Source organism: Mya arenaria, chromosome 15 (genome assembly GCF_026914265.1).
Source record: "Mya arenaria isolate MELC-2E11 chromosome 15, ASM2691426v1".
Classification (NCBI taxonomy): domain Eukaryota; kingdom Metazoa; phylum Mollusca; class Bivalvia; order Myida; family Myidae; genus Mya; species Mya arenaria.
In genome coordinates this window covers 25562100-25585270 of record NC_069136.1, presented here as the reverse complement: position 1 = coordinate 25585270, position 23171 = coordinate 25562100, and the positions used below count along the sequence as shown (strand labels likewise).

Sequence of the window (23171 nt, the reverse complement as noted above, 5' to 3'; positions counted from 1 at the left end):
TATTACTAACATACTTTATATCAATTCAAGTCACTGTCGGGTTTCTATTGCTTATATTTGTTGTAACTTGAAACCCCTGCAACTTCAAGGTACAAGGTAGAAAATACTTAGAACATAGATCACGAAACCTTTAAAGGTGCATGACCTTATGTTTAGCCTGACCCCCGGTCATAATATTATGACCGAGTATTAACTATTCTATATAAATTATAAAATAATGACTGGAGCGGGGGAGGGGGGCTCTATTGGGCCAGTTAGCAACGTTACACCGGCTGAACACACACGGGCAGCGATTGAAACATCACGACCGAACCTGGGCACGAAGCACTTCTTAGTGACGGTCAGTTTTATAACCGGTTTTGCGCATATCCGGAGCGACAGAGCGCGCCCATTGGATATCAACATGCTCATCAATAACGAGTTGTTTTTGTATGCGTGTATACTATTATCTTTATCACCATGCAGTGCTATATCTTGTAAATACTAATACTATGCCTCAATCAGTTTTGTATGTATGCATGCATGATGTATATGACTGAATGTTTATTTCAGATTTATAATATAATATATATCTTTTTATGCCCTGGCCCCAATTTCTCGAAACTTCTTAAGTCCCTTATAACAGGATTAAGCTAAACTCACTATTTTTGTTATTCTATAATATGCGATATATTTACTCTTTTAAAAGTTTTTATAAATTATATAATAAAAATCTGTATGCTTATTAGAAGAAACCATTTTTCATTTATCAAAATCATTATTAGTATGTTTTTTTGCTAATTGAAATAAGCGACTTAAGCCTGTTAAGCTTAAGAAGTTTCGAGAAATTGGGGCCTGGTGTCTGTATTTTTCAACATATTTATTAATAAACGTTGTATATACATCATCCCTTCAATACAAGAATAATATATATATATATATATATATATATATATATATATATATATATATATATATATATATATATATATATATATATATATACCGATACATATCGTAGCACAGATAATATTGAGGAAGAAGGCCAGTAGAAAACGTAGGTAATATAAAACAGAGGGTATTAGAATTAGCAAATTATTTAAACTGTTGTTGTTTTTATAAGACACATGACAGTGAATAAAAAGGGGTTCTCACATAGGTCACCACGGATCACAACCCATGTATTAAAACAAGCAAGTAAAAATATTTCTTAGCCAAGCCGGTTTAAGGACAAGTTCTTTCCATACATTTTGAATGCTTGATTTCCTGTATTTATCGACCTGCAGCATTTATAATCTCTCAACATCACAATTCAGTAATCCTTAATTGCAGTAACCATTCAGCCAATAAATGGAGAAACAAACATATGCGTAAACGCCATTTATAAGAAAAACAAAATTTAAAATTAAAAGAGCAGTAGCAGCTACAGCCAGCCACAGCAATTGATACCATCACCACCGTATAATCAGTTTGTGTATACCACGTGATAAATTGCGTCATAAATGCTACATCGAAAGGCAATAGTTTGCTTCGAATGAAGACTTGCAACAAAGATAACTTCACTATTTCTCAGTCACCATTTTAAATGAAACATGGCACAGTCTAGGCCCCTTACGGGGCCCCGCCTTCGGTCTTTTACCAGAGTTTGATTAAGAGTCTAGTTCCGTAAAACACTTCTACAAACCATTTCATAATACGCCCGTCTGACGGAGCGCTGTCAAAATATTATTTTGGAAGCAGGGGATTCCGATTGTTTGATGAAACTCACCACCTTATCAAACTTCGGTAATAAAACGGCATAGACTGCCATTTGTTTTATTTCAAATGGTGTAGTTAAAAATAATCTTTGATTTAAGACTTTATTTTAAGCAATATGTGGCCTTCCGACGTAGCATATATTTCGTAACTTTATCACTGTTGACAAAAGGCTGTAGATATTTTGTGTTAGTCTTACATGTATAACCGCATTGTCGTAATATATTAAATCAGTCACATTTGTCTCCCTTATCTTCGTTCAAAATATATGCGACCTCAGGAGTGAGTATTGAGAAATTTATGTAAACTGCTCTCAAGCGGCACACAGGACTAGCATCCATTATCAGATGTGAACCCCTTCAAACTCACGTGATTTATCACCCTGATTATCTAAAGACACAGATATTACGTATCACATTCATATAGTGTTTGAATTGCAGTTGAATATACTTTCGACAAGGATCTTCTTATTGACTTGAAACCAAATTAGTAAACGTTCACCATGGACAAGGAATTAAACCCAAATTCGCGATATACATTTCGGCACATTATACATGATGGTGTCTTATTGTTTGATTGTGATTTTAAGGCTATTGAAACCATGGAAACTTTCGAAGATGACATCTGGGTGTGCGGATTTCCAAGATCAGGTGATATGTTTATTTATTCCTATGTTTTCATAGATATTATATTTTAAATATGATAGCTAGTCCGAAACCCCTGCATGTCAATCATCGAACAACTGCTTACATACTGTTCATTTATATACTAATTGTACGCTTCAGTGTTGCTAACACTAATGAAGTGCAAGGTTCTAACCTGACGTTGATTTTTAACCATATAGATATGCTTCGCTGCCTCGTAATTATCATAGTTGTATTATTAAAACAGTACATAGTGTCTTTATGGTATTAAGCATTGTTTCAGAACAGATGGTATAGACAGATGAACAAAACATACGTATGCAGTGTGTGTATACCACGTGATACATTGCGTCATAAATGCTACGTCGGAAGGCACTATTTTGCTTCGTATGAAGACTTTTTACAAAGATTACTTCACTATTTCTTCACCATTTTAAATGAAACATAGCGCAGTCTACGTCGCTTACGATACGGAGCCCGGCATTCAGTCTTTTACCGGAGTTTGATTGACATGTTGAGAGTTTAGTTTCTTAAAACACTTCGACAAACCTTTTCATAATGCGGCCGTCTGACGCAGCACTGTCAAAATTTTATTTTGAAAACAGGTTTGTGTAAGTGTTTGATGAAACTAATCACTTTATAAAACTCCGGTAATGTAACGAATGAGAGAATATTTAAGCGACATAGACTGCCCTTTGTTCCATTTAGAATTATGTAGTAAAAAAGAGTTATCTTTGATTTACACGGTGCATAATCCACATCGGTACCCTCTGCGAAATCTACTGAAACGGTACCCTCTTTGCACATGCCCCGGTCATTCTCTGCTGAAAACAAATCGGCGATGGACAACACGCCAGTAAATGTTCATTCAACTTATGAAAGGAGGTATGTCATGTGCAAAAGAAGTATACCACGGAACACTAGAATGTTAAAGCCATGTCTGTTTTAGTAATGTGCCCATTTTTCAATAACTGCAACTCCACAATAAGCTACACAATATTGATATGTCTTGCCTCGCCCACCGCCTCTGCATGTTCTGCGGGCTTAAATGAACCACTGGTTTGATTATGTAAACCCCATACATATTACATGTATTCAGTTATATATCATATTCATACAAATGGCAATTAACAGTCTAAAATATGTGGTAAATTCATAAAAACACCCTACTTTCGGTTTTGCAGCGGCACGGGCTAGTTACGAAACAACGCATGCACGAAACAACGCATGCTATGCACCACCCTTACAGAAAAAATGCATTAAATGTGAACAGTTATTGTGAATAATATGTAAATATTTTGCGAACTATCTGCGAACATGTATCTTCTTCTAAGAATTCATTCGCACAATGTTCACAGAATGTTCACTTTTCACATGCAAATTAGATTATCTGCGAACTCAAATTGCGAACAAATTGTGAACAAATTGTACAAATGGAGATTATTAAATGTTAACAACTTGCGAATATTAAATGTTAACAATTCGCGAATATTAAATGGTAACAACTTGCGAATATTAAATGTTAACAATTCGCGAATATTAAATGATAACAACTTGCGAATATTAAATGTAAACAATTTGCGAACAGTACATGTAAACAATTTGCGAATAGTACATGTGAACCATTCGCGAACTATGAACCAATAAATGTTAACAATATGCGAACAATAAATGTGAACTATTGGAGATCAGTAGATGTAAATAACCTGTGATTATATATATATATATATATTGTGATACTGTGTGCAAAACTTTTGGAGTCAAATCCTAAATTGCCATTTTGGAGTATATATCAAATGTAAGAAGTGAAAACAATTATCATACAGTTTATTCAAACACAAAGTAATTATTCATTTTGTTTTTGTCTGCATACATGCATTATACCTTTTAACAAACATTTTTTTCTTATTTTTTCCAATAATTTTGTCTTATATACTTGTCAAAAAATTCCATTTAAGTAACTTACAGGTAACCACTTATTGTTATAACGTACAGTTTCAGTCATAATATTGCAGAAATGAGCTGCAGTAAGATTAGATTACCATATCAAAGTTAACAAAGTTAAATTGTAATTTTATCAGTTTTTTTTAAAGTGTTATAAGGGCCTGCCAACCCCTGGCCACAGTTATGAAAAAGGTAGAACTAAGAAATAGATTGGCAACCTCCTGCCTTCATAGAATTAAAAGCTTAAGACAGTCAAATATTGATTATGTTTTGATAACAACTTTATATTAACATGATTATAAATACACACAGGCTTTACATTTTTGGCACTTGAAACCTAATAGTACTTCAATTAAACATTATACAATGTTCCTTACATTTTCTGTAACATTCAAAATGTTAAAATTCTTCACAGCTAAATGAAGGGTGTTCTATTGACACATGGAAACCTGTCTCTTTTCTGTGGCTCCCTGTCTTTCTTAAACCTGGCTAAACCCCTAAGAGGTTTGTTTACATAGTTATAGTAAATATCAGTAAGTTTCTAATTCCTGGAGTTTTCTCATACTGAGAAATAATGTTAATACTTATTTCTGAATGACAAACACTAGTCCAAACAAACAGCTCTAAAAGTTAATTAACAGGTTGCACAGTTTGTTCAATGCTTTGGTTGAGACTGTCAAGGGCACACTGTCTTTTTAAATGTCAAATCTGCTGTATTATCTGATCTTGTCATGTTAATACCACTGCCATTCAAGATCCATCCCCTTGATGCAGATTTCGGAAAGGAGTTCAGGTAACACAACTACTCTGGTTTTCATCAAGGTAAACTACACCATATCCGATGCAACACACCTGCACTGCACAAAGCCAGGCCTGTTTGCTGAAAGTATGAATTGATAGAAATTATGTCTAGTTCAGTCATATTTTGACATCACAATAAAGCAAACAAAAAACAAGCTTATATAAAGATTTAGATATCATACTAGTGTTTTGACAAAGTGAGGAGTTTCTCAACTAGTTAAAACAGCATTTATTTTTGTTGATCATTGTTGAAAATTTGAAATGTGATATAGAAATAACATACTTATGAAAGTTCACATAGACATTCGTCCTCTGGCAATAGGTATGCAAAGTTGCATTTTATCAATTTCAACAGTTATTGAGTTATGGTCAAGGTTATTTTTTTGACATGTAACTGACAACAATTAAAAGGCTAACATCTTAAGTGAATACTCTTGAAAATCTAGGGCTCAATTCTGTTAGGTAAGTATTTTCAAAATTAAAGTACTCTACTATAGGGATAAATGTGCAAAATTTATTATCTACCTGCTTTTCCAAAGACCAAAGTGCCAATTTCGGCTTTTCTTCTCCAAACCATGGTACTTGAAGTAGTGATCATCATGCTCACAGCAGTATCTGCTCCCTTCCCCGGCAAATCAGTCTCATCAAGCAAATAAACTGCTTGTTATCCTGCAACATTTGATACACGTACATCTTTGTTTTATACCTGCTATTTTGTTAATCTAAACTTTTGCATGATTTCAAAATAAAATATGGAAACCAGTTAATTATTCGGTATTACACAATATGCCTTCTGATTACGCATCACAAGATTGTCATGTGTGCATCCACAAATATTCTCCTTACTTGAAAAAAACTGTCAGTTAATAATTTAATTAGCCGTTTATTAATTTGTGAACTTAAGTTATAAATAACTAAAATGTACCTGAGTGCTCTGCACATACACCAAACTACGGTGACGAGGCATTTCCATATAGTTTTGAACAATATTGGACCAGTCAGTTGGGCATGATGGGGGAAGAAGACTGGCAGGGAAATGTTAACTGTTAACTGCAACATGGGAGGGTGTCGGACAGGGAGCATGGATACTGTCCTGAAATAAGATAGCAATATGATGCATATAAATACAGTTATGTAGTGCACTGTGATCTTTTGTCATTTCATCATTGTTGTTATCAAAACTCATAAACAGATCACAATTATCTACAGTGTTGTCATGGTCAGGATGAGTGTTTCTAGTTAATGAAGGTCATTCATAAGTTATAATACACAAATCATGATGAAAATGTCATATCAGTGTCGTTGACAAGTCCATCAGAAACACAGTACTCCCCTGACTACATAAACAATTGACTCGATCATGATGAGAAAGTTATATCATTATACAAATTACCTCATTATTATGGACAATGGTGTATGAAAATTAAATAAAAGCACCATGCAGTTCAAGTCCTTTGTTTACTAATCCGGGTTTATGACTATATTAACGAATATTTTAGTCTTTTTTCTATATCATTTAAACCTTACAAAGCTTAATATTAAATTTATACAACTGCAATGATATTTACCTGTCATAACTCGACAGAAGCATCCTCGAACAGCAGTAAATGTAGACAAAAAACGTAATTGTTTCAAAATTTCTCGTTTTTCAATTACAAACCGGAAATTACGTGGTGAAGGGAGATAACTAGGTTGTTATTATTTCTCGTCGCTATCGGTAACATCGGGGTGCGGGGTGATACAGGAATCCAGTGGATTTCACGTGAAATCCACTCAAAACGTGAAATCCACTCAGAACTCAGTTATTTTAATTAATATTATTTTTTTTGTATACATATTAGAAAGTGCCTCATGAAGGGTTTATATTTCAAATTTTATTGAAATTGGTCAAAAAATAAAGAAGTTAGAGCAATTTTTCATTTTTTCCAAAAATAGATCGGAAATCGAGGTGAAATCCAAATTCCGATAGGTGAAATCCACTCATAACTCATTAATTTTAATAAATAATTTTCTGTTTTTGTATAATTATTAGAAAGTGCCTCATAAAGGGTTTATATTTCAAATTTTATTGAAATTGGTCAAAAAATGAAGAAGTTAGAGCAATTTTTCGAAAATAGATCGGAAATCGAGGTGAAATCCAGTTTTCGAGAAGTGAAATCCACTCATAACTCATTAATTTTAATAAATAATTTTCTGTTTTTGTATAATCATTAGAAAGTGCCTCATAAAGGGTTTATATTTCAAATTTTATTGAAATTGGTCAAAAAATGAAGAAGTTAGAGCAATTTTTCGAAAATAGATCGGAAATCGAGGTGAAATCCAGTTTTCGAGAAGTGAAATCCACTCCTAACTCAGTTTTATCAATTAGTAATTTTTATTTTTTGAATACGTTTTAGAAAGTGCCTAATAAAGAGCTTAAATTTCAAATTTTATTGAAATATATCAATAAATGAAGAAGTTAGAGCAATTTTTCGGAAATCGAAGTGAAACCCACATTTTGACAAGTGAAATCCACTTTTTCAGACGTGAAATCCACTCATAACTCATTTATTTTTAACAAATTAATTTTTCTGTTGAGCAAATAATTGAAAGGGCTTCATAATGGGTTTATATTTCAAATTTTATTCAAATTGATCCAAAAACAAGAAAGTTGAAGTAATATTGTGAGGGCGTTTTGTTGTGTATGCATAATTGTTTATTTTTTTCATGATAAACATAATATCCATACACATCCAGGCCATACCACGTGGAGGCGCCCTCAATCATGGCCCTTTTTACTTTCGAATTTTGAAAATCTTAAAAATTTAATAAATAATCCGAATATTGTTTTGTATTATTTGTTTATGCCAGACATTTATTTATGGTTATTTATACATGTACATTGGCTGATATACGTAATCATAATAAATAAGAAAAGAAACAAACAAATACAACAGGACAAAGTTACACCAAGTGAAATCATATGTTTAACTTGGTTTACAATAATGAGAGATACTGAAAAGGTATGTTCATTACGTTAACGGCTTATTGTTATTCACAAGTCAGGGTCATATGACCTGCCAAACATAAGCTGAATTGAGGGTATATATATTCAAAAGCAACCATACCCAAATACAACCACTAAGCAACCTATACGACTATCTAAGACTATCAAGATGGCGCAAAAAATAGCTTTGTTAGGTGATAGCTACATAGCTAGACTAGGAAAGCACTGTCATTACGATTTACGCGTAAGTATTAAAACACATTTAATGTTTATTTAATTTAGATTTCGATGCAATATTATTCCATGATTAAATTACATTTCTAAACTTATTGTTATCATATTTATTTCAGTGCTCCGGTCAAGTACAGTTCTTCTCCAAAGGTGGAATGAAGGCATCATCACCCAGATATATCAACGAACTAATAAATTTCAAACCTAACATTACAATAATTACATTGGGGGGTAACGACATTACAGCTACATTAGAGCCTAGAAAGATCGCTAATCATATCATAAGTATCTCTAAACAACTAAAACACAATGGATGTGGAAAGGTATTTTTCACATACATAACAGAAAGGGGAAGCTTCAAAGACAAATTTCTAAGCAAAAAAAGTTTCAACGCACAGAGAAAACGCATCAATAATCTTGTTCGAAAAAGTGTACAATGCATTGAAATGAAGGACATAAGATTTCATAAGGACTATCACAGTGACATGGTGCACTACAACAACAAAGGACACATTAAATACTTTCACGCCATCAGGAAACATATTACGTAATTTCACAGATTAATACGAGCTAAAAGCAATTATTGTGATGTTAGTTATAAATATGCTTATTGTTGTAGTAATAGTAGTAGTAGTAGTTCGCAAATGTGCTTATAAAAACACGTAGTTATTAATTTATTGTTGTTATATAGTTGTTGTTATTTATGTTTTCAAATGTGCTTCATTCATTCATTTAAATGTTGTAATATTTATTCATGACTTAATGTACTTAAACTTATTATGAAATATATTTTTGAAATAAATAAATATTGCATTAACTCATATAAAACGTCTCCGTTTTCAATAATAAGCATATTATAAGATATGCTAAGTATATATTACACTTACCGATTCAGTGCTGCTGTGTAGTTGTACTCATCCCCGACACAAGCACACTTTATACACGCAAACTTGAGATGACGTTGGTCCCAAGACTTAAGCTCAAGCTTGCCCATTTGACAACATGTACGATGGCACCACAACTTACAATTATCACAATAAATTGAGTCAAGTGCACATGCCTCAAGGCAGACACTACACGGAAAGGTTCCCATTTTATGAACAAATACAGCAGAAATATACAGAAACAATTAATTATCCTTTTAAATATCCAAATATAATAACACAAAATACACAGAAACAATTAATTATCCGTTTAAATATCAAATAATACGTATATCCAACACTACATGTTCATAGCATAAAAAATAAAAACATAGCAATGACAATTGCCATTTCTGATACATTTTATACTTACCATATCTTCTCAAATTCTTTTTCGGCATAAAATAATTACTGCCATTGTACTAAACTTCTTTAATATTACCGCCGAGTATGTTATGTCAACTTTCTCGGATATTTGATGTATCACCTTAACCGCTAAGTGCGAAAGGCGCGAAAGTAACGGCACGTGAGAGTCGTGATCCTCGTCTTTGATAGATATAGATCAAAGACAAGAGTAATTATTAAACGATATTATAGAACTAATATATTGGGTAGTGGTTACTTACAGAAAAAAACAAACCAAAATATTGCATCTCAACTGATTCAGATATTAGATCTAATGTTATATAAGATATCACGACTAAAACGGATTAAATGATACTAATGTAAGTAAATAAAACAAAAAAAACAACATTAAAATATAATCATCGGACACAAACTACTACTGTATTAATATTAAGATACTTGATTGAATTTATTTCATTACACTTAGTAGATTTCTTTACCAAATTTTGGATTTCACTTGTCAAAATGTGGATTTCACTTAGCTTTCAGATCTATTTTCAACATATTCATCTAACTTTTTCATTTTTGGGCCAATTCCATTTAAATTTTAAATATAAACCGATGATAATGCCTTTTCAATTATTTGTTCAACAAAAAAAATAATTTGTTAAAAATAAATGAGTTATGAGTGGATTTCACGTCTGAAAAAGTGGATTTCACTTGTCAAAATGTGGATTTCACATCGATTTCCGATCTTTTTTCAAAATAGGTCTACAACTTTCTTATTTTTGGATCAATTTGGATAAAATTTGATATATAAACCCATTATGAAGCCCTTTCAATTATTTGTTTAACAAAAAAAATAATTTGATAAAAAGAAATGAGTTATGAGTGGATTTCACGTCTGAAAAAGTGGATTTCACTTGTCAAAATGTGGATTTCATTTCGATTTCCGAAAAATTGCTCTAACTTCTTCATTTATTGATATATTTCAATAAAATTTGAAATGTAAGCTCTTTATTAGGCACTTTCCAAAATGTATACAAAAAATAAAAATTACTAATTAATAAAACTGAGTTAGGAGTGGATTTCACTTCTCGAAAACTGGATTTCACCTCGATTTCCGATCTATTTTCGAAAAATTGCTCTAACTTCTTCATTTTTTGACCAATTTCAATAAAATTTGAAATATAAACCCTTTATGAGGCACTTTCTAATAATTATACAAAAACAGAAAATTATTTATTAAAATTAATGAGTTATGAGTGGATTTCACCTATCGGAATTTGGATTTCACCTCGATTTCCGATCTATTTTTGGAAAAAATGAAAAATTGCTCTAACTTCTTTATTTTTTGACCAATTTCAATAAAATTTGAAATATAAACCCTTCATGAGGCACTTTCTAATATGTATAAAAAAAAATAATATTAATTAAAATAACTGAGTTCTGAGTGGATTTCACGTTTTGAGTGGATTTCACGTGAAATCCACTGGATTCCTGTATCACCTCGCACCGGGTAACATCGTTGTCGGAGAATATGGATATTTTATAGATGCGATTCAACCATGTGTTTTACGTTAATTAAATAAATCTAACAAGAAGAAATGGTGACTTATAACAATTTAAGTCAGTGAAATAAATTAACAAAACTTTAAACACGTTTTTCTCGATATTGAAATTGCCGACTTTGTACTGAATACATGTATATGAATGTTTTTGACACATTGTTGAATATTTGATTTGATTCTGAATTGTTAACATGCTTAAAAAATAAAGTAAACAAAACGTTTGATATTCTTCAATTCTACATACTGGTAGTTAATATTCCTTTGAAAGGATTTGTCTGAAGGTCATCATCAATAGGTACATGTATGTTCACTTTTTAACCAAGGATAAATTAACACCCTCTATCAGTATAAAAACTCATTTAAAGTGGAATCCATATACTGTTTAACTTAATTTGTTAATCTTTGTGGGTCTGATTAGTGGAATTTTACAAGTCACAATTGTGAACATATTGTAAACAGGGAAAATTAACAGAGTGTTTTCCACAAATGTTATTCCTAGTCAGTAACAAAGTTCTTTATGTGAACATTCTGCGACTTAAATGTGAACATTCTGCGAATTGAAACCCTTTCGTTTGATAAACTGACATTTTATATGTTCTAATTGTGAACATTATGTTAACTTTAACATTTTTAAAGTTATAACCGTAAACATTCTGCGAACTATTATTTTATTGTGAACTTATTGCGAATAGCAGTCCTAGGTGTGCGCTGATTATTCGCATAAGCTGCGAACATTCTGCGAATGATACCTGCGAATACTGGTGTTCACAATATATTCACAAATTGTTCGCGAGTTGTTCACAAAAAGGCATTCATTCTGTAAGGGCAGTCAATTGTAACCACGCCCCCCCCCCCCCAGGTACGGGGGTATACCGGGGATAGCCGGGAAAATGGGCCGTGTTCTTACCTTCCAGGTGACCCCGCAGTGCCGGGTGAATGCGGTGGTTTTGTCTTCACGCCAAATTTAGCGTGGAATTGGCCTTATCTAGGGTCCCTTTGGTTCGGGGGCATTTGGCGGGGGTTTCACCAGCAGATCGTTCCCGCAGGGTGGAAATTTGGCGGAGATAGATCCCGCTATTCCCCGGACCTGGGGGGGGGGGGGGGGGGGCTGTGTGGTTACAATTGACTGGTGCATTATTAGAATATTTATAATTTTTCAGGGACAACATTGACTACAGAGATCGTTGAGTTAGTGCAAACCCTTGATTTTGAAAAGGCGAACACGGTGCAGCTTGACGAACGATTCGCCTTCATTGAACGAATAGACGAAACCATCCCGAATGCAACAGGTTTCTATCTTAGTATCTGCACACATTGGTTGCCTGTATGAATTTATTTAAGTAGTTGCCGTTACTGGATCCGTAGCAAATTTTGAGTGATTAACATTCGAATATAACCACACATAGCCTATACATTAAACCCCGAACAACAAATGAAAAAGTCCTTTATCATGGTTTTGATTTTTTTTTTAAATAATGGACAGAAATCAAAGGCATTTTAAGCGAGTTAATTAATAATTTAAGTTAACTCTGGTGGGACTCTTTCTAAAATTACAAAGACTATCTTTACAAAGACTATCTTAGGCTTGTCTTAATGTAACTCGGATGTAAACGGTTTATAACGCTTTAAGTCGTGATGGTACACACGGCGGGATTAAGCCATAATGTAGCCATTGAGCGCGGGTATCTCTCGAACAACAAAATGCATACACAGAGTTGAATTGAAATATCATTTTTTTGCATTGTTTCCAATTTAATTAATATTATACAAGCTACATTTACATTGTTTTGTAGACAAAACTATATAAACAGTAAAATAATGTATAATATTATCCGAGTATTTTGACAAATTGCAACAGAATGCCAAGAATTGACAGCGGGTCATCAAGGGGCAAACATAACAAGGTATTTCATAAAAAAAACAAGTGCATTTTGATTTGCAGGAATGGACGCATTAAAGAACGCAGGGAGCCCCAGGGTGTTCAAGTCCCATCTGCAGTACAAGTTCCTGCCAAAAATGTTACAAGGCGGAAAAGGAAGGGTACCTTTCTCCCAAGCTGTATATTTCCAGCATTTGGACCAAATCTTTAATACGTTATTTTTTAATAAATGGTATACATGTTTTTTGTAATTGCTGCTTTAGACTGACACTATTTTCCGAATCGTTTAAGATGCTACAGTGTATACAATTTACAAGGTTGATTAAGATACTTTAAACTATTCTTTAACTGTCCCTGATTAAGGTAAGCCGTCATTTATAAGATTTTCTACCTAATTTCGGACGACATCGGTATATTCTACCTTGTAGGACACTTTTTCCAACCTAATTTCAGACGACGTCGGTATATTCTACCTTGTAGGACACTTTTCCCAAACTTATTTCGGACGACATCGGTATATTATACCTTGTATGACAAATTTTCAGATGGTGTACGTGTGTCGGAACCCTAAAGACGTTGTTTTGTCCTGGTACAAGCTGATGCAATGGTTCGACTGGTGTGATATGTCACTGGCAGAATTCTTTGAGGATTTCATGAACGGAAAAGGTAATCATGTACTGTCTTACAGAAAACTCAGTAGTTTTACCTTATGGGATGATAGTAGATAACAGTAAATCTTTTAGCACTCATTAATCATTAAATATGTTTGCGTTTTCAGCTATTAATACACGGTTACAATCTTGTTATCAGTTAATAAATTTTCCATAAATACATCATTGAGTGAGTAGTTAATGGTTTAACACTGAAAATATATGTTTGTTATTATGTGTATGTATTGCAATAGAATAAGAGTGTCACTTTAAGGAATTAAAGGGACTGTACTCCGTATGATGAAATAGCGAAAAAAAGAAATTGTCGAAAACTGACACAAACTTGGCATCGATGTGTCAATGCATAGACTCTTACTGACTGAAGTACCACATAATTTAAAATTGATTTATTTTTTCGTATTTTTCCATTAAAAATAAAAATAAAAATCCTTCTTTATGCGTGATTGGCTAGTCGATGTTATCACGTGATATTACCAAGTTAGGTATATACCTTAAATACTCCATCTCTTTAGGGTAAGCCTTCATAGCACAGTGGATACAACACTGAATTGTAATTTTGGCGTCACCGGGTCGAACCCGGACTCCGACGCGATTTTTTTTACATTTTGGTATTTCTTTTACAATTATGATATCAAAGAGTAAAATATTTTATTAAATACTTGTCCTGAGATTCATAACAGAAAAAAATATTTTTTGGTGCCAATCGGGTGTACAGTCCCTTTAAGATCACATACATTATGCATGGTTAATTGAAATGTAGTATCTAACTGCATGGTCCTTTGTGATGTCCTTTAGAGCGACCTGTTTTATAAACTTCTTTTCACAGGCACGGCTGGCTATTTACCGTAAATTTCAGTTGGACCATCAAACTATGTAGTTTTTATACATGCCAAATAACATTTTACCTATTTTCTTAACAATAACATATAATAATTTTGTCCTTAATAATGTCAAAGATTTCAAACGTTTCTGTTTAACATATAATTAATTTATTTGTAGTAATATTTTCATTGATTCCCATACCAAATTCTTTTAAATACTTTTGGAGACTATATATTTCAGTTTTGTATGGAGGTTGGGAAGATCACGTTCTTGGATTTTGGAAAAACACCAAAGTTGGGAACCTTTTGTTTTTAAAGTATGAAGATGTTGTCAAGGTAACGGTATTTTTGCCTTATTTGCATATCTTACATAATGCCTTTTCATAAATAAATGTTGCATAAAGAAGTGCTAGTATTTGATACAAACACACTTGCTGAATTGGATTTTATGAGCATAATTATATAAAAAAATAAAATAAAGATAAATAAGGCCACACCAAATTGATATTTCGTTCCGCGGATTTACCGCTCCTATTTTTTTGAAAATGTAAAAACAATTTTTTTTTGTGCGCCCGCACCTCCATTTTGATCGCACAAGCAGATTTTTTTCAGGTAATAATTTATTAAAAGGCTAAAAATAATCAAGTTTATTTTTTCTACGCTAGTTTTCGTGTTTTTGTAAAGGGAAGTAACCGATGCGTAGTGTTTTTATACTGTAGCGATTATATTTTGCGTAATTAGTGACTCGTTTTGAATGGAAATCGGAATGATCAACTTAGTTCTATTTTATTCAAGTCATATTATACAAGGGACCTAAATTTTACCTCGTTACGACGATGCTGAAGATGACAGGTCAACTTAACTGGAACATGAGTCATTGTTTGGTCCAAATTGATGTATCAAGCTCATTTTTGATCAAATTCTGACAAAACAACAGTTTTGAACAAATATCTTTTCACAAATAGCGATATTTATAAACACTGGTCTGGATATACCTCAACATAACTAAGCCTAAGTTTATCACCTAATATTTTGTTTTTATTTGCAGCATAATCCAGTAGCTACAATAATGAGCGATCAGGGATACTTTTTTATTATATTGACATTTCATGTGTATCCCTGTGTCTCGAGTCTGCCATTGTCTAAAAATCGTCAAAAGACTCATTGACGGCCATTTAGGTTGACTACATAATCCAGGATTGTTATGCACTTGTCAATAGTAACCACTGCCCACCCACCCCTCGCCCTTGTTCTAGGGGTATACCGGGGACAGCAGAGGCAATGGGCTGTGTTTTTACCTTTCAGGTAGCCCCCCGCAGTGCCTAGTGAATGTGGTTTTGTCTTCATATTGAAAATAGTCGGGAATGGGCCTCACATAGGTATTCGGGGTTGCGGGGCCATTTGGCAGGGATTTTACCAGCAGTGTGTCCCTGCAGGTCGGGTATTTTACCCGGGTTTTGAGGAAGTTGACCGGAAGTCAAAGTCCCGCTATTCCGGACTAAGGGGGGGGGGGCAAATACAATTGGCTGGTGCATAAAAACATATAAATAACCAAAAAAGTACTCTGAAAAATACCCTTGTTCTTTTTTTTTCTTTTTATGTCTAAATACAGTAGCATATGATGTTAAACTGATTCAGGTAGATTTATATAAGTCGTTTCAAACTTTTTACTAAAAACAGGGTTATTTATTATATGAATTTTTCGCTCTTCGCTCGCTTCGGTTTTTATGAAAACTGACAATTTTTTTTTATTTTTTTCGCTCGCTCGCTCCATTTTTTTGGCAAAAATTCGAGGAACTAATCATTAATTTGGTTTGGCCGAAATAATAATTTAACATTGTTTAGAAATTGACCGTTTGTCGAGTTTTCGCTCCGAAAACCCATCAATACGAAATGGCAGAAATTAGCCACCACAGAACATAACAGAAAACTATATTTCCTTGCAGGATATTCCAAAGACCATAAGGGACATAGCGAGCTTTCTTGGCAGAACACTGACCGATGGCGATGTGAACAGAATACATGAGCACTGCTCTATTGAAAGCATGCGAAAGAACCCGACGCTTAATTTGGAACATATGGCTGGAAGTAACATGAAGGATGGTTATGGCGGTTTCATTAACAAAGGTGCACTTTGGCGTTTACCCAGTGCCATTAACCGGGTTTATGTTTAAACATTTTGCTACTGAGGTTGTTTCTGTAGTTTTTCGCATAAATATTGCCTTCAACACATTTTCTCAACTAATGTTTGTCGCTCGTTAAAGCTACACTCTTACAGATTTACCATTTGCGTATGATGCATAAAACATCAATGTATGAACTTAAATATAAAGATCTGCGATCTATTTTTCTATCAACAGTCTTATATGACTGTTTTCCATGGATTTTCGCAAAAAATGGCTTGTTCGAAGACAAAACAAATAAAAAAGTTGTTAAAGTGGGAAATCTTTGAGAGTGCAGCTTTTTAAAGTTTGTTCTATTCTGCTGTTAGAAGGTGTTATTTTTAATCCAGGCCTCAGGGCCTTATTAAGGCCGATTTAACTTAAATTACGCATAGTTTATTTAAATACTGGAAACGTTTACACAGATAAAAATAGGAAGATTCAAATATATAGTTACCGAGTATCTTTGATGCGTGGTGGCCCATGGCAGTTTGGAATCGTTCGAAGGGTATTGCTTGCAGATTACTTCTATGTAAAATAAATGACAGGAAATGAATGATAGACAAAGACATTGTAGCAGTCTACTTTGTTTTTTCTTCCACTGAAATCTTACGCAAGTTCCATGTTCACACTGTTTCAAGACCACAAACGCTTGTCTGTATTAGTTTTGGTATATTTCATACATATTCATTCTCTGCATCTAAAACCCTTCCAAATAATACAAACTTAAAAAAGCGTCATCAGGCAATAGAGAAAGAGAGTTTGTTTAAATGTTCTATTTCTCACACATTTTATAGCCTGAATATGATACATTTACAATGTCTGTGTTGTTGCAGGTAAACCTGGAACTTGGCGAGAGTCGTTAACGTCTGAGATGAGTTCTCGTCTTGATGACGTTTTGAAACAGGTCGCAGAGAAAGGACTGTCTTTTGAATGTTGCTAGATAATGTTATGTCAATACATGTATGTGTTTATTACTAACATAACATACAGAAATACCTTATTATCAATGTGTCAAGGAAATCGCTGTGTTCTTGATGACGTATTGAAACAGGTCGCAGGGAAAGGACCGTCTTTTGAATGTTGCTAGATAATGTAATGTGAATATGTGCTTATTTCTAACATAACATACAGAAATACCTTATATGTATACATAATAGTAATACCTCAATGTGTGTCAAGGAAATCTCTGTGTTCTAGATGGTGTTTGCATTGACATTAACTTCCTTTATGTATTGTATTTATTTATGTATTGTACTTGTTTTGTTGTAGTTTTCAGAAAAAAATATATTGTATGCGACCATAACTTCATTTCGGATATGACTACTTTGGCATTCCGCTCAAGCCTTGTGCGCGCTGACGTTTGATTTGGAAATGAGGGCGTATTCAAGTTGGAAAAACAGTGAACAATATCAAATTGTTTATTTCTGTTTGAAACAGTTAACTATCATTTTGATTTCTTTGACAAATATCTTTAACCGGAATAAATACAAATCATCGACAATTTGCCCTTTGGTTTCCTGTAAAATGTGAAAAATGTAAAACCCCTTTGGAGCCATTTTCACCCGACACAAACTAGGATACTAAATGTATCCTCGTGTATTCAAAATATAACCTATAGGGAAGGTACGTACCCTAACATAGCAGGGTTGAGGGATCTGTCAAGATTTTTCAGTTAAAAAAACAACAACTTAACAGAACTAGGTTGAATGCAAAGATATAAAACTTCCCCTTTAAAATGCTATTCCACAACTGTTCTGTGCAGAAGCTTTCCGGATATATATGAAAGTGTAATTAAGTCGTCACATGAAAAATCAAATCAACATTTAAAAATAGCTACTGTGGCATTGAAATGACATTTTTTATCTCGTTTAATCACGAGTTATTAAGTTGTTAAAGGAAGCAGTCATAGTTATTTGCGATTACTTCCTGCCAATGTAAAACATTTAGGTTTTAACCCAGGCACAAACATGATATGCAATGATGATTGTGTTACAAACACAAATAAAGAAATACAAATGTTCGATTCAACATTTAATTTTCACTCGATCAAATGTCAAAAACAGTGTTGTGTATTTCACTCATGTGATATAGAATATATTTGGAATAAGTAGAATCATATTAACGTTGCAAATCAATTTAGGTATCTGATTTAATACCATAGGTTTTTTAGGGATTAGATATCCTGTGGGTGTATACCACGTGATAAATTACGTCATAAATGCTACGTCAGAAGGCAATATTTTGCTTTAGATGTATACTTAAATTATAGAACTTAACTTTTACTTTTTAAATAAAACAAAGGGCAGTCTATGCTACTCAAAGAGACCCACCTTCATGTTATTACAGAAGTATGATAAAGGTGATTAGTTTCATCAAATATTTCGACTAATCTGTTTCCCAAATAATGTTTTGACAGTGCTCTGTCAGACGGCCATATTGTGAAAAAGGTTTTTCGAAGTATTTTAAGAAACTAAACTATCAATCTAACTCTGGTAAAAGACCGAAGGCGGGGCTCCGTAAAAGCGGCATAGACTGCGCTATGATTCATTTGAAATGGTGATGAAATATTAAAGTTATCTTAGTTTGAAGTCTTCATCCGAAGCAAAATATTGCCTTTCGACGTAGCTCTTATGATTTATGGTGCAATTTATCACGTGGTATTTATTATACACACACTTTTATCAGGAGGAGCAAGTTTATAACAGACGGCGTTATTCATGCGCGGCCAGGGACTAAGAAACAATATAACACGCATATCAACAGGTGGTTTCAGTACTGTAGTGAAAGGGAAACATCTCCAATATTACCAACGCTGGAAACAGTAGTGGAATTTCTAACATCCCAATATTCAAAAGGCCTAGGATATGAAAGTTTAAACACAGCAAGAGGAGCTCTCTCGGCACTAGGTTTACAGTTCGATGGTTTTAGAGTAGGGAATCATCCATTTATTATACGATACATGAAAGGAGTTTTTGCATCTAGACCTTCCAAACCTAGATATACATAAACTGGGATGTAGATATAGTTTTGTTGTATTTAAAGAAAGTTTCACCAGTGGAACATTTCTCTTTAAAGGATCTCACTTTGAAGCTAGTAATGCTTATGGCCTTGACTCAAGCTGCACATGTACATACGTTACATTTGTTGAACTTTAAATGTTACAAAAAGTTGAAGTCTGAATATGTGTTACAATTTAATGGGCATCTTAAGCAAAGCAGGCCCGGACATAATGTTGATTGTGTTTCGTTTAGAGCTTATCCTCCAGAAAGGAGATTATGCATTTATACTGTTTTGAAAGAATAGCTTTCCCGTACTAGTGTGCTCAGACACAATGGTAATTCTGGAAAGTTTTTTTTAAGAGTTATGTCAAACCACACACAACTGTAACTAGAGACACCATCTCGAGATGGATAAAGACAGTTATGTGTAGAGCTGGAATCAATGTAAAGGATTTCGGTTCACACAGTGTTATATCTGCGGTGACATCAAAAGCAAGTACATCAGCAGTACCTATAGCGGGCATTCTTGCTAAAGCGGGATGGTCAAGAGAAAGTACATTTAGAAACTTTTACGACAAACCAGTGTTAAACAAAAGTGACAAGTTCCAAGAAGGCATCTTGCGATGTAGATAGTGTTTTGGTCACATTCAGCTTTAAAGTCTCGGGTAAGACCATACGAAATTCTTTAAACGAAAAAGAATTTAAAAATTAAACGAAACTTACCTTGGCTAAGGTGAAGTTTGATTTCAATTCTTTGAGTAAAGAATTGAGGGAGGGCTTAACAAGCAAAAACAACTTAAGAAAGTGCTCTGCGCATGCGCACCGTATCTCAGTTAAGCCCTCCCTCAATTCTTTACTCAAAGAATTGAAATAAAAATGCACCTTGACCAAGGTAAGTTTCGTTTAATTTTTAAATTTTACTGCATAGTTGTTGCTTTACAATTGTGGTCAAGTAAATTGTTAGGTTGAAAGAGTAACTTTAAAGTCAATTGTAACCACGAGCCCCCCCCCCCCCCCAGGTCCGGGGGATAGCCGGGGAAATGGGCCGTGTGTTTACCTTCCAGGTTGCCCCGCAGTGCCGGGTTAATGCGGTAGTTTTGTCCTCACGCCAAATATAGCGGGGAATGGGCCTTACCTAGAGTCCCTTGGGTTCGGGGGCATTTGACGGGGGTTTCGCGAGCAGTTCGTCACCGCAGGGCGGGGACTTTGCCCGGGCTTGGCTGGACCGAAAGTCAAAGTCCCCGCTATTCCCCGGACCTGGGGGGGGGGGGGGCGTGGTTAAAATTGACCGGTACTTAATTTTATTATATATACTTACATTATTTCTATTTGTTTATCTAACTGTTTATTGCTTGAGCAGGATCTCTGCATTCTCGTGTACACACTAGAGCGATGATGCTATGTGTACAACAGTTTGTTTCATCATTGTCAAACCTCAGATGAATGAGAATGGATCTCTGTGACTAGGAGGATGAAGACTGATGTTTTAATAGCAAAGTCTCAATACAGTAGATCCCCCAAACAAGAGTTTTATGCTATCTAGACTTATACCAAGAAATTGAGTTAATGATTGTAATAAACGCTAAATTTTAAAGCTGCCCCCTCACTGAATGACTGCTTTGGCAACTTTTTTTTCATTGTCTTGGAATGAGCCAATTTTTGTGGAAATTTCAGGAAAAAAGTGATAAAAGACTGCTGACAACAGATTAGATCTCAGGTTTTCATATTTACATTCACAAATGGAAGTCCATGTATTATGACTTATTTATAATTTCGGCAGTTTTCTATTGGGACCTGTTATATTGTGAGTTATCTTATATAAATGAATTGCAGGCATTGCTGCCAAAGTCAGCTGATTCTGAGACACTATTTGAAAATATGTCATCTGTGAGAGTGCAGCTTTAAGGAAGTTCTGGATTTAAAAGAAATTTCAAGTATGCCACCAAAACATGAGACGTAGAGGTAGTAGAATGTATGTACAACCCTGATGATATCCCAGCTCATGGCAGGTAATACTGAGAAAGCTAATTAAGCTAAATATTAAATTTATCTATCATTTAACATGTTTCAGGCAACAGTTGTTTGTGTCTGATGGTTTCACAATGTAATGTCTATCATTTAACATGTTTCAGGCAACAGTTGTTTGTGTCTGATGGTTTCACAATATAATGTCTATCATTTAACATGTTTCAGGCAACAGTTGTTTGTGTCTGATGGTTTCACAATATAATGTCTATCATTTAACATGTTTCAGGCAACTGTTGTTTGTGTCTGATGATTTCAAAATGTAATGTCTATCATTTAACATGTTTCAGGCATTAGTTGTTTGTGTCTGATGGTTTCACAATGACCACAGTAGATTTTATTATTTTGTTGCGTCTTTTAATGTTTTTAAAATTTATTTAACTGTATCTCTGCTTTTTATTTCTAGGATGGAAGACAATCAATTAACAGAGCTGATAGTTGAGAAATTGAGGAATGTTATACACATCTGCGAAACTGAAAACTACCAAAATATTCCTGACATATCCAGATATATAGAATAAATTATCAGTATTTTAAGAATTTTCATTCACAATCCAATTGTTGAAACTGTCACAGATATTTTGGAAACAACATTAGAAACACTAGCAAGCATGAACTATTCATCCGGAGAATGTGTACATCTGGATACATCGGTCGAAAGAGGAAAGATTGGCAGACCAGTGTTAAATATTCCTCAAGAAATGTTGGAATATTATGTTGATGCTGGCCTTTCCCAGAAAGATATGGCATCTCTTTTTGGCATAAGTAAAAGAACTTTGAACAGACGCTTAACATAATTTGGCATCTCTATGTCTTCAAAGTTTTCAAACTTAACCAATGTGTTTCCAAACATTGGTAATAGAACTGTAAGAAGCCATTTAAATGAAGGGTTTCGTTGTCCAAAAATCTCGTGTCCTAGATTCAATGAAACGTGTTGAAATAGAAGGTGTTCTGCAGGGAAAGATGTTACTGAAGCCAATATTAAGAAGGCAGTACAATGTGAGGGCCCCATTGTCTTTGTGGCATATGGATGGATACCATAAACTTATCAGGTAAGAAGCCCTGTAATCTTGTAAGGGACTGGCACTGTTGGTAGCTAGAAAATGTCATGTCAGAATTGACATACTGACTGTGTTTATAATTTATATAAATTTATTTAAGTTCTATTTTGAAGATATCCGTTTCCTGGGTAGAAACCAATATAAGTGTCCTTTTTTGAGAGGCCATGAGAAAGTACCCCTGGTGGGGATTGAACCCACAACCTCTTTGGTGATAGGTAGACACTTATCCCCTAGAGCACTCTCACCCTCTTACTATATATATTAGCTCACCTTATGGTAATAATATTACTCTTACTATATATATTAGCTCACATTATGGTAATATTAATGATACAATAAATTTAAATAACATCGCATGGTTGGAATTTGAT

At 34.0% G+C, this 23171-nt stretch overlaps 1 protein-coding gene and 1 long non-coding RNA gene across 2 annotated transcripts; one reads left to right on the top strand and one right to left on the bottom strand.

The window, feature by feature from the left end:
* Positions 1-2309: 2309 nt before the first annotated feature.
* On the top strand, positions 2310-18197 carry LOC128220249 (sulfotransferase 1C2-like). Its single transcript, XM_052928571.1, has 7 exons — positions 2310-2384; positions 12340-12468; positions 13122-13219; positions 13604-13724; positions 14792-14886; positions 16497-16677; positions 17549-18197. The coding sequence occupies exons 1-7, from the start codon at positions 2336-2338 to the stop codon at positions 17653-17655; spliced, it is 780 nt and encodes a 259-aa protein (XP_052784531.1). The 5' UTR covers positions 2310-2335; the 3' UTR covers positions 17656-18197.
* LOC128220250 (uncharacterized) lies at positions 4189-6821 on the bottom strand. The gene is made up of 4 exons (XR_008258738.1): positions 6692-6821; positions 6049-6216; positions 5649-5792; positions 4189-5202 (listed from the first exon to the last, which is right to left on the bottom strand). It is a non-coding gene; the product is annotated as an uncharacterized LOC128220250 (long non-coding RNA).
* Positions 18198-23171: the final 4974 nt, after the last annotated feature.

What these genes read in the sequence shown, in the direction of transcription:
- LOC128220249 (XM_052928571.1), top strand. Translation starts at nt 2,336, where the DNA reads ATGGAAACTTTCGAAGATGACATCTGGGTGTGCGGATTTCCAAGATCA. An exon ending in GTGCGGATTTCCAAGATCAG is followed by an intron (nt 2,385 to 12,339) that starts GTGATATGTTTA and finishes ATAATTTTTCAG; the next exon opens with GGACAACATTGACTACAGAG. An exon ending in GGATTTCATGAACGGAAAAG is followed by an intron (nt 13,725 to 14,791) that starts GTAATCATGTAC and finishes TATATATTTCAG; the next exon opens with TTTTGTATGGAGGTTGGGAA.